Source organism: Eulemur rufifrons, chromosome 15 (assembly GCF_041146395.1).
Source record: "Eulemur rufifrons isolate Redbay chromosome 15, OSU_ERuf_1, whole genome shotgun sequence".
NCBI lineage: Eukaryota > Metazoa > Chordata > Mammalia > Primates > Lemuridae > Eulemur > Eulemur rufifrons.
In genome coordinates, this window is record NC_090997.1 from 99,910,013 (window position 1) to 99,926,033 (window position 16,021).

The following is a 16,021-nucleotide window of genomic DNA, read 5'->3' on the forward strand; positions in this document are numbered from 1 at the left end:
CTTTTGCACAGACTGCCTAAATATTTTCCTTCTCCGTCGGCTCCATGTAACCTCTGAGGCCAACAGACAACTTTGTTCTCCAGCCTTTCTCCCTCTTTTGTCTGCTCGTCAGACTCGTTTTCCACCTTTGTATCGTTCCTTTTAGACGTGAAAACAAACACACGAACGCCCGGTTGGCAAGGAGACAGAGGCACGAGGGGAAAGTGCAGCCTCCGGCCGCCCCACGCCGCCGCCCTCCGAGCGGCCGCCGAGCCTGCCCCAGGCCCAGGCCCCGGCCCCGGGCCCGGCCGGGCCCCGCGAGGCTGCGCCGGGGCGGGCGGCGGCGGCGGCCCGGGGACGAGTCCAGTCCGCGTTTTGCGAGTGCACAGGAGTAATCAGAGAGAAGTGGATAATAGTTGCTCGAGCTCGCTCGGCTCCCTCTCATGCCATGCTGGGCCCGATAGGCTCAGCCAGTCGTGTATTTACCCATATCCGGGTTAGAGAGGAAAAGAGAAAAGTTTCATTTAAACCTGAGCTAAAAACTTTCACCATGAAAGCACACAGCGGGAACAGGCCCAGACCGTAAGGCGTGCCCCCGGCCCGGCTCTCCGGCGGGGCCTGCGGAGGGGGAGGGGGTCGGAGGCTTCCCGGCGGGCCGCGTGGATGCGCACAGGAGGGGCCGCGGACTAAAAAGTGGGGGTTATTGTCTCCCCCCGCCCCCCGCCCGGCCTCGCCACGCCGCGGCGATCATGGCCGCACGGGCAGCAGCGGCGGCGGCGGCGGCGCGGGCGCGGGCAGGCAGCGGCGAGCGGCGGGGGCCCCCAGGGCCGCGGCCGGCGCCCGGGGCCCGGGACCTGGAGGCGGGGGCGCGCGTAGCGGCGGCGGCACCGGGACCCATGCTGGGGGGCGGCGGCGACGGCGGCCTGAATAGTGTGCACCACCACCCCCTGCACCCCCGTCACGAACTGAACATGGCCCATAATGCGAGCGCCGCGGCCGCCGCCGCCAGCACTAACAGCGCCAAGAGCGGCGGCTCCGAGGCGGCTCTCAAGGAGGGTGGAAGCGCCGCCGCGCTGTCCTCCTCCTCCTCCTCCTCCTCCTCCTCCTCCGCGGCGGCGTCCTCTTCTTCCTCCTCGTCGGGCCCGGGCTCGGCCATGGAGACGGGGCTGCTCCCCAACCACAAACTGAAAACCGTTGGCGAAGCCCCCGCCGCACCGCCCCACCAGCAGCACCACCACCACCACCATGCCCACCACCACCACCACCATGCCCACCACCTCCACCACCACCACGCACTACAGCAGCAGCTAAACCAGTTCCAGCAGCAGCAGCAGCAACAGCAGCAGCAGCAGCAACATCCCATTTCCAACAACAACAGCCTGGGCGGCGCGGGCGGCGGCGCGCCTCAGCCGGGCCCCGACATGGAGCAGCCGCAACATGGAGGCGCCAAGGACAGTGCCTCGGGCAGCCAGGCCGACCCCCCGGGCCAGCCGCTGCTGAGCAAGCCGGGCGACGAGGACGACGCGCCGCCCAAGATGGGGGAGCCGGCGGGCGGCCGCTACGAGCACCCGGGCCTGGGCGCCCTGGGCACGCAGCAGCCGCCGGTCGCCGTGCCCGGGGGCGGCGGCGGCGGCGGCGGCCCGGCGGCCGTCTCGGAGTTTAATAATTACTATGGCAGCGCTGCCCCTGCTAGCGGCGGCCCCGGCGGCCGCGCTGGGCCTTGCTTTGATCAACATGGCGGACAACAAAGCCCCGGGATGGGGATGATGCACTCCGCCTCAGCCGCCGCCGGGGCCCCCAGCAGCATGGACCCCCTGCAGAACTCCCACGAAGGGTACCCCAACAGCCAGTACAACCATTATCCGGGCTACAGCCGGCCCGGCGCGGGCGGCGGCGGCGGCGGCGGCGGAGGAGGAGGAGGCAGCGGAGGAGGAGGAGGAGGAGGAGGAGGAGCAGGAGCAGGAGCAGGAGGAGCAGGAGCGGGAGCTGTGGCGGCGGCGGCCGCGGCGGCGGCAGCAGCAGCAGCAGGAGGCGGCGGCGGCGGCTATGGGGGCTCGTCCTCGGGGTACGGGGTGCTGAGCTCCCCCCGGCAGCAGGGCGGCGGCATGATGATGGGCCCCGGGGGCGGCGGGGCCGCGAGCCTCAGCAAGGCGGCCGCCGGCGCGGCGGCGGGGGGCTTCCAGCGCTTCGCCGGGCAGAACCAGCACCCGTCGGGGGCCACCCCGACCCTCAACCAGCTGCTCACCTCGCCCAGCCCCATGATGCGGAGCTACGGCGGCAGCTACCCCGACTACAGCAGCCCCAGCGCGCCGCCGCCGCCGCCGTCGCAGCCCCAGTCCCAGGCGGCGGCGGCGGGGGCGGCGGCGGGCGGCCAGCAGGCGGCCGCGGGCATGGGCTTGGGCAAGGACATGGGCGCCCAGTACGCCGCTGCCAGCCCGGCCTGGGCGGCCGCGCAACAAAGGAGTCACCCGGCGATGAGCCCCGGCACCCCCGGACCGACCATGGGCAGATCCCAGGTAACCCCTGCGCCGGCCGGGCCTGCTTCCGCCCGGCGGCCTCCCCGCGCCGCGAGCCTGAGTTTCTTTCTTTGCCGTGTACTTTTCCCCTTCTTCTCGCGGGGGTGGCGGGGGCGCGGCGCCCAAAGCCATTTTGACTGGCGGCCACCTCGCACAGAGGTCGGGCGCACCCCTTGCCGGCCGCGCTGTCCAGGCCGAGAAGGGCTCCGCGGGGCTGGGCGGGCGGCCTGGGCTCTCCGGCGGCCCGCACCCTCGCCCCCACCCCATCCCCCAGGCCCTAGAACGCAAGGCGAGGTTCCAGGGCGCCACCCGCGAGGAAGCCGTTGGGGCGGTGGGGACGACTCGGGTGCTTTTGTAACAAAATAGGCTCTCCCGGCCAGAACGGCCGGGGGCGAATATTGACCAGATCGGCTCTGGTAGCGCCAACAATGTGCTTTAACCGGGGAAAGAATGAGGAACTTTCTCCCACCTTAGCCACGGTACGTTCCCTCTTAGCTTCCAAGGTACAGGCAGGGAAAATAGGTTAGCTTTGTGACAACCGAGTAGGTTTTTCATAGTTATGTAGAGCCATTCGGAGATACTCGATGCGGGCTTCGAGTTCGAATGTTTACTAGCAGGAATAATACTAAAACTTACAACGACGTGGAGGTAAAATATTCTAAAATATATCGATTCGTTCCTAAGAATAGCCAGGGAAATCCATTGGGCTTACGGGCTGCTTGAAAGGAGTCACCTTCAGCAGAGAGGCTGTGTTAAAGGAACACATTCCGAATCAGTTGAACTTATTTTGATCGTGGATTAGGCATACATTTTATTCAACAAATCCAGTAAAATAGCAGACCATTGAAAATAGGTCTTTGGGATCGTATTTATTTGGATTTTCTTTATTTTGCTGTCATCCAAATCCTACACTGCTATTAGGAAGTGTCCTTCACTCTTGCTGTTTCTTGCTAGTAGGCTGAGCCTAAAGACTGACTTGATCTCCTTTGCAAGGTTTGGAATTTGAATTGTGGAGGTAAACTGGCTGTAATAGTCTCCAGACAGCTGCCTCTGAGTTGACATCTAATCTGCCATCTGATTGGCTCCCCTCTCACCATTGGGCATTTAGCACTGCTGATGTAAATAGAAGTGCTGAGCAGTACAGTCACAAAAATTCTTGCCACAAATAATAACTGAGCTCTATTACAAGCAGATGTAAGGTTCAATATTATTTAAGGCTTAAATTTTTATGAATCATAGTTATTAATAAGAGGATTAAATACAGAAAAACATTAGGCTCGTGTCTAGTATTGGGCACTTAGAAGATTCAGATCTTTGATGACACTCTTACAATATGCACATTACATATACCAGGGACTTTAATTGTGGTTGAAGTAAGACCATTGAAAAAAATAAATCACCAATTTTACCAATTCTTGGATTTGTAAAGCTTTTATAAAAGTCTATCCTTCACAAATTCAATTGTGAAAAAATTTGAATTGTTTCAGCATACATAGTTTAATATAACGTTAAAAATTTCAAGATTTTGATGTGCAGAAGTATTTTTTGGTGATATTTATTTAGCATTATTAACAAGATTTAAGCTATATTTCTAGTGATTTGTGTTTAACAATTCTGACCATTTAAGATATTTGTAGATGAGGAATTTTAGATAGAATTGGCATATTTTAAAAACATGAAATGAGAAAACCACATAATTTTTCCAGAGAACAACTAGGTAAAATGGGAAAAAAATGGATATTCCTGTGAAACACTAAAAATCATTTTATATTTGTGTTTGATTTGGAAAATACAGAAATGCCCCAAGAATCTTTTTTTCCTTGATTATTTTGTTGGATTAGGTAATATCAGCCTTATTTGAACTGTTTACACAATGAATTAGGGAAATTATATTATAAGCAAGTTGTGCTGGGTGTGTTTCTTCCCCCCAATTTTTCTTTCATAGATATCTTAATGCTATAAAAGTTTAAAAAATCTAATCTGTTAGAAGGGAATAACAGTGGTTGTATGTATATTTTTATTTAGTTCATTTATTTTAAGGAAGGTGTATTTTAATAATAATACCTTGTCAGAGTGAATGAAGGGTTGGATTTAACAAATAACCGTGTGAATCCTAGGCTGAACATTGGTGCCCACTGCTTTTAAATCTTTAGTTAATGGAATTTTACTTTTAAGGATAATGTATTTTTCTAGTCTTGATAGAAAACGGGCAATGTCAATTTTTCTTTTTGCTTCACACAACTGAAAACATTATAGAGAAGCCTTGTGTAAATAAACCCACATAATTAATTTTAAAAAGATTTGTTTCGTAAGCTTGCTATTAAAGGGGCAGTTTAAAATTCACATCTTTCTAAACTAGAAGCGAATGAAGTTAGAGGCAGATGTGGGTCCATGTTAGAGTATTAGTTCTTAATGGTACCAATCATTCTAAGTATTTTGTTTTCTTGGAATGAGAGTGAATCCATTATGTCCTCAGTGTGACCCCTGGGAATACTTTCTTTTTTTTTTGAGTGGGGGGAAAATGACAGACATATGACCTAGATTCACGAATTTCTTTTAGGTAGTTTATTGTATAACATGTGGAATGTGTCTTTTTTACACTTTATTTCCTTTTCTTTTTGGAAGGCTATTATTATTTAGTAGTAGTTACAATTATACTAAGAGACAGTCATTTGTCCAAAATATTAAATTACTGCCTGACTATAGGTAAAAAAATACTATTAAATCACGTTGTTAAATGATGAAATATTTTTGGCTCTTAATACATTTAGTTTCATTTTTGATTTTAGGAAATGGTTTCTATTGGGTGGCAAATATTTTCATAATTGGGAACAAAACATGCATATATTGTGGGGGAAGGGTCTTTTTAAAAAGTGAAATAAGCCATTTTACGATTCAGTTTGTTACTAGATTTTTGTGAGATAAGTATTCAGATAGCAGTCTCAAAAGGAATATTTAGGTCTATTCCCATAAGATTTTATGATGTCCACGTTTGTACTGTATTCCATTAATGGTATTTTAACTTTAGTTTTATAGAGCATAATGCAATGTAATAAAAAAGAGCATTATTTACCCTTAAGAAAAATGATTAGCTTACAAAGCAGGAAGCTACAAACTGGTTCTTAATTACTTAAAATGTGTATGAGATACATTATATCATAACTTCACTCCCAGGGAAATCTTAGGCTATCTGAAATTTAAATCTTGTAAAGAAATTTTTGTGGCCAAAATTTATATATTTGCCAAGATTATGGATTGCTGTATATAGTTAGAAGAGGTGGACTTCGTAACTGTGGTTCATAGAAAAGGCCTATCATTTAAAAAACAGAAAAAGAAAACGTGACAAAAATGTCTGCAGTTTTCTGTTTTCTAAGTCATCTGGGATGAAATTAGGCATGGCTTAAAATTCTTTTCATTGGGAATCCTGATTTTTGTAGTACTTACTTTTGATAATTTTTAGTTTTTTAATGTAACCATTCTTTAATACAGCTATCAATTAAATTTATGTTTATATTAATACTGTAGCAATAAGAACATTCTAGGGAATTGACGTATTCTTATCCTGGGTCCATAATGAGAAACCTTAACCTCTCTTTTTTCCTTTGGTTCTGTTTCTCTATATTTAGTAATGAATTTTTGGCAAGGCTTTTTATACTTGCTCCATTTTTCTCAACGTCATACTGTATCAGAAGTGTGTTCTGAATGTGGAAATAATGCAGATCACACTTGGACACCTTTAATAACGTACTTAACCTCTAAATATCATGTTCCTTTACTAGAGTTGAAGAGAATAACATCTTCACTCAGGTATTAAAAAAGCATTAATTTTGGTTTGAGATCTGATTTAAAAATATAAGACAACGTAGGGGAAGACTCAGTGTAAACTCATTTGATAGTTTTATGAGTCACAGACACCTTTTAAAGAAAACAGGTGTAATACAATGGGATTGAGTTTTCAGTTCTATTTTTTATTAATGGACTTTATTTCTTTATAATTTGGCACAGGTTATATCTAAAGAGATGACTTCTGATTTAATAAGAACACTTATTTCCCTAAGACAAATACCAATATCACAGGCAAACCATAAAGATGATCATTTCATTTATTTAACCCTGCCCTTTCCTCGGAGGAGAGTGGTTTGATTTAAAATTTGTTAGGATTCCATGAAATTTTTCTACTTATTTTGAAGACTGACCAGGGGTGTAAATTTTGGATATGTCGGTAAAGGAAACTATATTAGCTTTTTGCTGGTGTCCTAAATCTAGAGGCTTTTCTTGCTGCTCTACACTGGACTGACACTGCTCAGCTCATGGACCTGTGTGCTTTGATCCATGTTTGTGGAAAAGGGACTAATATTTCACTCATGTCACTTTCATTTTTGGGTGTATGTAGATTTGTAAATTTGAGATTGATATTTATGTTTGATAGAACTGTGGTGTTACTTAAAACAACAGATTTATGGAGGGAACATGAATATTAATAAAATTCAATTCCATTAATTTTTTGCAATATTTAGATTTTCAAAATGGATGTTATGAAATTTTTATGACATTTTACAATGCTGTTTATATTTAAGGGGCTGTATCTACCTCATAGGCCTTTTTGGAATTGGGTAATTTTTGGTTGCTTGCCTTTTCAGAGGTGTCGTTTCTTGAACAGGGGGTTTTTGCACATTCTCTGTGGATATGTAAAGTAGTGCCGCACAATCGCTCTGTATGCATGCTTGAGGCTGAGGAATCCTAAGGGTTAGTTCCTTGTGGTGTGGGGGAGAAGAACCAGGCAAAACTGTTCATCTACAAAGAATATATTTATATATCATAGATGCAGGACTATTATATGGTATTGTTTTTTCCAGTTTGGAGGTTATTTGCATAAGACTAAGTGGTCCTTTTAGGTTTAATTGGGTGATTGAGTGAATTAATTCTGATCTAAAAACTTGATATATACTTTAATGACTTTTTCTCTTAGAAATTTGATGAAAAGAAAATGATTTAGATATCATTAATTGCTTAAGGATTGGCTTATTTTTCCTCATGCTAACATCTGTATGCATGGAATGATTACTATACATGTACTATAGTTTTAATTAACAATTCACTTTAATTGAGTGACGGTGAATTTATCAGAGTAGAATATGTATTTCCACAGTAAATTTTCACCAAACATGTTCTAGTTTCAAAGTCTTTGACTTGGAGAAATTCTAAGAAAACTATTTCCTTAGATTTAGTTATTTGAATAGGATCCAGGAGGCAGTTTCCAAACTCACTTCTGTATGGATCAATGCCAAGAATATTAGAAGGCTACTGAGTTTGACAGATGAACTAATAATGAAATTAACTTGTTTCTTGAATGATACATATTGCCAGGAAAGAGACTAAAGCCCTGAAATCTTAATATATGTGGTTTACCAGTAGATATGCTTATTTCCATCCTTGAAATCAGGTAGATGGCAGCAGAATCTGGAATAGATCTGTCATAGCAAGACTGTCTTTTTGAATTGAAAGAGATTCAGCCTCTGCTGACCATCTTCTGTAGATTACTTCTCAATGTTTTGTTGGGCCCTTGATGAATGATAAATCTTGACAACCAGACAAGAAGTTATTCCTTCCTAGGTGACTCTGCAAGGGAAGCCATATTTGATGTAATCTAGAAGAAAATCCTAGATCACAATATACCACATTTTTCTTTTCATAATGGGATGCTAAAAATTTAAATATATGTATATTTTTATAGTGGTAAACTATACATAACATAAAATTTACCATTTTAACGGTTTTTATCCAGTGGCATTAAGTACATTCTCATTGTTGTGCAGCCATCACCACCATCCATCTAGAGAACTTTTTCTCTTCCGTTTCTTTATGTTAGCCTTTAAAATAGTTAACTATTAATATGTATTGTAAGTAAAATTGTCTTGTTTTTATAACCATTAATCTTGTCACTTCATAGTTTATCAGTAAATTCTTCCACAGATATTTCATTGGAATGCTAATGGTATTTTTTGTTTTTGTTTTTAATTAGTCTATTACTACTTCCTTTCGATTTTAACTGTGGGGTAATCCTCATAGATTTGGTATGTTTGCAGATATGTGTTGTGTAGGTTAGTTGTTTCGTTGCCAGTTATGTTATTAGAAGTTCTAAAAGCAACTTTTTGGAGCCTTTCTAAAGTTTAAAGGTATTTTGAGAGAAACCTGGGACTTTGTCAGATAATAGGATATGCAAATGAACTATTACCATGATCACTGTTCCCTTATTTCTCTCACCTTTTGCATTTTTAGCCTCTTCTGAAAAATTATTAGTTTTATCTTTCTACTATTAGTAAAAATCATTTACAGAGATACTTTTTTCCTATTCTTCCTGTGTTTGAAGTTTTTAGGCATCCTGCCCACCTCCCAGCCCCCACCCCAGAGCAAACAGTCAATCCAGATGGCGATGTGTCCTTTTTCCTAGTGTTCTCTGCCCCCAAGTTTGTGCTTCTCCTGATATTTTTCTTTTTTATTCCTCTGGAAAACTTTAGAAATCTTTGTGTAAATGACTAATGTAAGATGATGGGCCTTTTAATTAAATGTTAGAGGCAGCTGCAAAGGGCTACTTCATAGATGTTCATGGTTAGTCTCATGAATTGGCTTTTTTGGTGTGTAAATATTAGAATTGTATTTTAACTGTTGTTGATGCTGATATGTGGTCACATCTTTGTCAGTTTTGTTATGTTCTTTTAATTCCAGATTCTACAGAGGGCACAGAGGAAATGAACTGTTTTTTTAAGAGATTGTGCTGGGAAACAACAATTATTTCTTTAAGGTGTAAACATTTAGCATTTGTGTATGCTGTGATGTGTATGTTAGGTAAATATCTACTCCAGACAATCAGTTGGCAAATATTTATTGAGCACCCATTTTGTTAATAATCAGCCCTGTGCCAGACACAGACAGTAGCTGGAGTCTGGGGATTGCTGCTGTTTCCGTGCGCAGGTAATGCAGAGAGACTGCTGAAGCTTGACCCACGATACCTGGATCATGGTGTTTTGACATGATTGACTTAGAACTGGCTCATTGAAACAAAGTGCAAATAGCAACCATGTGGATCAGCAGTCTATTGGCCTGCTTTTTTATGGTGGTGAGGGAGGTAGTGAATTTTGGCAAAACAAGTAATTATAGGTTGTGGCTATATAGTTGATGTGATCTGGTGACTCTTTTCCATTTCTACCAATCAATTCCTGGCTTTGTGCCAGAGCAAAATATAGCTCCACTACAGGGAATGATTACTAAAAGAAGGAAAATATAATCACTTTGAAATTTATATAGAATGGTCCTTTTTCTTTTTCTCAGTTTTCTACATTACATAGATTCTTGGAAAAAAAGTTAAAACAGTCTGTTCAGATTTAGGAAGATACTTGGATTGCTGAGGTATTTTTGGTAACTGTTTAGATAATGTATGCTGGCTGAGGAGTAAATTCAGCTACTGCTTCTGGGTCCTGAAATAAACCTTTCAGAAAGCGAGGCATTGATGATTAGTGGAGGCAGTTCCAGAATTCTTAGTATCTCCTGTTTCTTTTTGTGATGAGTGTCTTAGAAGTTAAACCACTCACCATACTTCATGGCTTTATTTTTGAAATGATTGGTAATTCTAAAATTTATCTAGAATTTGGCATCTAATTTCTGAAATTTTAAGAACCAAATTTTGAGGTTCAGTGACCATATATCAAAGCTATAAACCCATTTTAATGTCCTTTAAATTTTCTGTTTCTAGTTCTTATTTTTATAGTAAATTCATTTTACCCAATGAATTATAAATGACCTTGGAAATAGAAATGTGAAACATTGCCACTGCTGAGCAAGTATCTTTCTGAAGAAGCATACATATTTCTGAGAGAACTGGCATGTTTGTTGTATATTAGTTTATTTCAGTGATTATGAGGATTTATGAGAGAATAAGACTGTATCATGAGGCATCCTGATGTAATGGAAAGGACATGCATGACCTTGGAGTTGGTTAGACCTTGGCTGATTTGTAGGCTTCAGCACCCGTTTTCTCTGCCATCCAGCAGGGGCTGTTTCCTTACCTGGAATGTTGCCTGCCAGATAGAGTTGTTGAAAACCTTCACTCAGGGCATCAGTGTGAGTCTGTGGCATTTGTCTGTGGCGCTCTCTTCTTTGCAGACCTGCCTTTCCACTGTGGGGCTTGATTTTCTCATTCGCTGCCTGAATCTGCTGCACTTCAGGATGTGGCTGAGGACAAGCCATTGCCTCCATCAATTAGGTGATGCCCAGCCCCTCCCAGCTCCAAAATTCTGTGCTGCTTTGAATTTTTTAAACAAATAGTGCCTAATCATCTATGCACCACTGAACAGCTTATTAAACTATACTAGATCCCAGATGTATTCAGTGAATATAAACTGATACCTGTGCAAATACATAGATTTTGTGCATTCCACTGTAGATTCTCTTACAAATTGTAGTTTTGTACTGATTGGGACTCTCTTGCTCAACAGTTACATAAATTGGTATTGGTGTACCCACAGAGCCTATATAAGACTGATATCATTGCACCTAAGCTGCTACCCCATTCAATATCGCATCCTTAATTAGCAAATTCTTTTCTCTCACCAAGAATCATTCCTTTCTTATACCTTTTTAAACCTTTCCACTTTAATGATCTGCAAAAATCATGAAAGTGATTTTTAGAACTATTAATATTTTTTTACAAAGAAATGAAGTTTCAAAAATTTAGATCTAGGCTTCTTGGAGCTTCTGGGAGCTAGAATTTGGTCTCATTAGCTAAGTAACTTGTTTCTGTGTCTGTTTCAACTTCATTGACTATATGATTTGGTCCTTAGCAAAATTATAATTTGCTATGCATGGAGGTTTAGCGCTACTCTCAAATAGTCAAAACAGGGAATGTCAAATCTGAGAATGCCAGGGGCCTGCCTCAAAGATACAGAAATTTTTTTTTAATGATGAGATTTATAAAACTATGAGGAATAAAATTCTATTATGAACAAATACTTACTGAGCACCACTTGGTGCTTAAGATACAAAGAGTAAATATAACATATGATCCGTAATTTTCCCTGGTGAATTATCATAGACTCCTGGTGTTTTACAAAGTGGAAATCAAAGTGAGTGGCTACATTATTCCTCTGCAGTTCTTATGCAGAAAACTATATTCTCAAAGTACATCATCTAAGAAATATTTGAAGAGTAGTTGATAATGTATCCAAACTGAAAATATCCTGATGAAGGTACAAGTGCTCACTGTTTCATGCGGAAGGTCATTGTACTTGGAGATTGTTCTTTGTGCTCTGACGTTGATGAGAAAGTGATCCTAATTTGGATTTTGTTTGGGGTGTCATTCTTATGGTGATTTTTCTGCTAAAGAAGTGGCTTCACATTAATTGTAGCACGAAGGATTTGATATTCAGTTCATTGAACTTCACTGTTTTGAACAGTTTGTCAGAGATTTGGAATTATAAATTTGTGTCATCATAGCAAGAGCATGGGGCATCAGATGCAACAGTGTTTGTGGAGAGCCTGCTGTGCTGTGCCTGGCAGTGTGCTGGATGATGGGATCCCTCGGAGACCAGTAAGCATGCCACACAGTACAGCGTGGGAGACGTTTGATGATAGAGGGGCACTTCACATAGATGGGGTGGCGGGTGGCAGGGGGTAGGGGCAGGAAGCCTCCTAGAGCAAATGAAGTTTGATATGCAAAGATTTGGTTGATGAGAGCCCTTGACGGACTGGAGATAAGGGCAAGGGCAAAAGTTGGAAGGTTAGAGAACACTGGAAGATTACATAGTACTGGCTGTGTGACCTTAGGCAAGTTACTTCACCTCTCTGTGGTTTGTAAGTTTCCTCATTTCTAAAAAAATGGAAAGAATACTCATAGAATTTTTGTGAGGACTAGACCTTGTAAGATGCTGGTGTGCTGCTCAGCAATGGAAAGCACATTTTGATAGAGTAACAAAGGACTGTACTTTCTTATGGGTAAGGAATTAAAATGAGTTAGAGGCGGTTCTCTACTAGTTAATTTAACAAGTTAATTAAACAGCCTGTCAGTCTTTCTTCTCAGAACAAATAGGTTAATATTGAAGCTTATTTCTAATCCAGACCATTTCGGTTTTTTAATTGCCTGATATGTTTTTACCTTGCCAAGTGTTTAGGAAAACTAAGTTATTAGCAATTCTAAATTGTTTGCTGTGGTTTTCCTACTTTCTTTTATCGTCATATTTTCTAACTGGTAAGGAAAAATAAATTCAGAAGATATATAATTGAATAATTTAATTTCACTACTGTCAACAAACATTTGGTGACTTGGTGTAGGGGCGGTGTACCTGATAAGTAGATACCCAGAGATATTTGTAAATTGTTAAACATTGGCTTCATCATTTAGCATAGAGGGATGTCCTTAGATTACTGAGCAAGTACATATAGGTAATTAAATTAATTAAGGTAGTTTCTGAGAGATTTTTATTTTACTTACTATTCCACTTAATTGGAAATATGGATTAGATAACTTCGGTGTCATAAGCAATCTAAATTTTGAGTTGAGAGAAATTGGTGGTAGGCAGACAACTTCCAAATTGGTGAAATGAATCCTTTGCTGCTACTTTATTTTCTCCATGCTTAAAACAAATAGTTTATTATCGTTAACTGTTGAAAAGTTTTTAAAATTATAGTCACACTTGTTATGACTTTGCTGGATTTGAATATCTTCCCTTTTCCTCCCTCTTAGTACCAACTACCTTTAATTTCATTTGGCTGATGCAGAAAACATTTCTGGAAGGTGCCATGCTTACAGCAGGCAGAGAGAGACACGCTCTGTGAAAGCCTTGGTTTCTCCCCTTTCACCTGGTGTCCATCATGTGCGGCAAGACTGTCCTTCCTCCTCCATTGTGATGATTGGTCAGAACTGGGAGCACTTTAAAGCACTAGTGTTTCACTATACAATTAGTGAAGATGAGTTGCGAAAAGCAGTTTTGTATTTTGTCTTTATTTGCATCAAGTTCCTGTAATTTTCCATATTGCTATCTTAGTGATGAGGGAAAGAAAAATAGAGGGAAATGGAGATGAATTTTATTTAAGACAGTTGTATTTGAATAACTTAAAGGAATTATGCTTTTTTAGTCTAAATACCCTTTCCTGGTCTAAGTATTTTCATGTTCATGGAAAAACTAATGCAAAGAAATTGTAATCAGCTGTTAAAATATTTGAGCCAACTGGTTGTCGATATGTTGAAGTTTTATTCTCAGTGCATCTACAAATTCCATATAAGTGTATTTTATGAAGAGGAAGGTGTACCAGAATGACTAAACTGGTGAAGCTGAAATCTGGATTTGATTTGCATATGTGGTATTTTTTAGGAACTCTCAAAGTTTCACACGTGAAATAAACTAGGTAGTGTGTACGATATCACATGATCAAAATATTTTTCCCCTTGCTGCTGCCAGAAACTATCTATTGCTTTTCAACAGTCTTACTTGTTGGGCATCATGCCAGGATGTTTAAGACAACCCCTTACGTGAGCTGTTCCATTCTTAACCTCTTTGACTGAAGTGCTGTGACCTTCACATATGTAGATTAGCCATGTGCTCTGTGAATTGAAACTTGCTGCCTCAGGAAGAAAGGGTTTTTCTTTTTATTCCACTGGGAATTTGACAGCCATTCATCCTTGACCTGGGCAGAGGTAATGCAAGGAAATTGGATTCAAATGGAACGCGGACAGCTAACACAGGGAGGCAGTGTGCGCAGGCAGGCAAGCTTTCCACCTGCCCGGGATGGAAATATTCGCGGTGTGGATAATGTGCAGATGTGCGGATCTGAAGAGCAACAGATAGGTAGAAATAGATAAATGGAGTTTTGGAACAAAGTCCTTTTATAAAAGGAAATTGTCATTATGGGCATTGCTAATTAATTTGACTCTACTCTTTCTCTTCCGTTCCAACCTAAATTTTTGAAATCTTTTTTGAATTTTTGTTTATTTCTTAATGCTGCTTGAGAATTAAATACTTTTAACATTGTGGACAATCGTGGGCTCAAATACATTAAATTTAGACAAGACTTTCAAAAGCAGAAGTCATTACAAAATGGGAGAGATGAATGTATGACCTATATCTGGAATTTTGAAATGAATTGATTTTTATAGCTTTACTCGTGTGAGAATTCTTACTCAGTTTTGTAATGATTAATAAAAGTAATTAGCAGTGAATTATTGGATTTTTATTAGACAAATATTTTTAAAGGATGTATATCTTTGCCTTGTTAATAAACATACTTGAAATTAAAGTGAAATTCAGTATAAATAATAATCCTGGCATTTGATTAGGTTGACACGACGGAGTATGCAGAGAGGACGTTCTCGCTGTAAGAGTAGTAGGTCTGAAGTGGTACTCCATCTAGTTTCTTAGCAAAAGGAGGGGTGATTAGGGCAGTCTGAAATTTATGAGTGCTTTTGGGTGGCTTTCAGAGCTGAGCTTGTCCTGTGTACTTTAGGGTTTATGAAATATTATGTGTCAGAGCATCTGTTACAGGCACTGTGGGACCTGTTGTAGATACATGGCTCTTTCCATGGGTGTAAAAGAGGTTATTCTTTAGGATGTCCGTGTGGGGAATGTGCTCAATGGATACATCCAATAAGGGAGAAGCAAAATTATCCTTTGACCTGAGGAAGGCTTGTTACTTCTTCATATGAGGACTAAGAAAAAAATAGGGAAAAGTATCTTATCACAGTCATGCAGAGCTTTCATGGACCTCAGTTCTTAGGGCAGACATGAGGAGCGGTAGCCCATGGACCACAGGACTGACGTGTTGCCAGCATCTTTATGTGCAGCTGGGAAGATGGAGCAGCAAGCACCTCCACATGATTAGATTAATGTAGGGGTGAGGCTGAGGCGCACTGGCCAGCACCTGAGAAGACAACGTAATTCTGTGATTGGAGAAATAGCAAGGCGGGCATGTGAATAATGTCAGGGTGGCCAAGTGTGGAGTGGTCCTGGGAGAACAAGGTGCATGGAGTGAAGGAAGTGGCCAGCCAGGTGAGACAGGGCAGGAGAGATGTCAAGGTGGTCATGAGTCTGCAGCCGAACCTTGCATGATTTTTAAAAAGGTGGCCTGTATAGAACTGTTATGTGGGGAAACATGAAATTGGCCTCTCATTCTAGTTAGGAGAGATTGGTAAAAAACTCTCACAGAGACACTGCTTCTCGTTCTTGGTCTCTCCAATAAAGAAATGTACCATTATTGGACACCTACTACGTGTGCCAGGCATATTGTACGTATTATCTGTAATCCTTTCAGTAGTCTTGTCAAGGCATCATCATTATCCCTATTTTATAGACTAGTAAACTGGTAGAATTAGGAAATTTGTCTGAGACTGTGTTCTTTCCACTAAACTGGTGGTTCTGACACCCAGTTGTGCCTCAGAATCACCCAAGGAGGTAGATGAGGTCCCCAACCCCCTGCCTCCCAGGCATTCGGGTGCCATCAGGCTGTGGAGTGGCCTGGAAGCTCATCTTTCTGTCTCTCAC

At 42.2% G+C, this 16,021-nt stretch overlaps 1 protein-coding gene across 2 annotated transcripts in view; it reads left to right on the top strand.

Annotated features, from left to right (window-relative positions):
* Positions 1 to 424: 424 nt before the first annotated feature.
* The window catches only part of ARID1B (AT-rich interaction domain 1B), a 399,113-nt gene continuing 383,516 nt past the window's right edge, over positions 425 to 16,021 (top strand). For both annotated transcript variants that reach the window (XM_069489032.1, XM_069489033.1), the window contains exon 1: positions 425 to 2,495. In XM_069489032.1, coding sequence (XP_069345133.1) covers positions 729 to 2,495 — 1,767 coding nt within the window. In that variant the 5' untranslated portion in view covers positions 425 to 728. The remainder of the gene's footprint in view (positions 2,496 to 16,021) is intronic.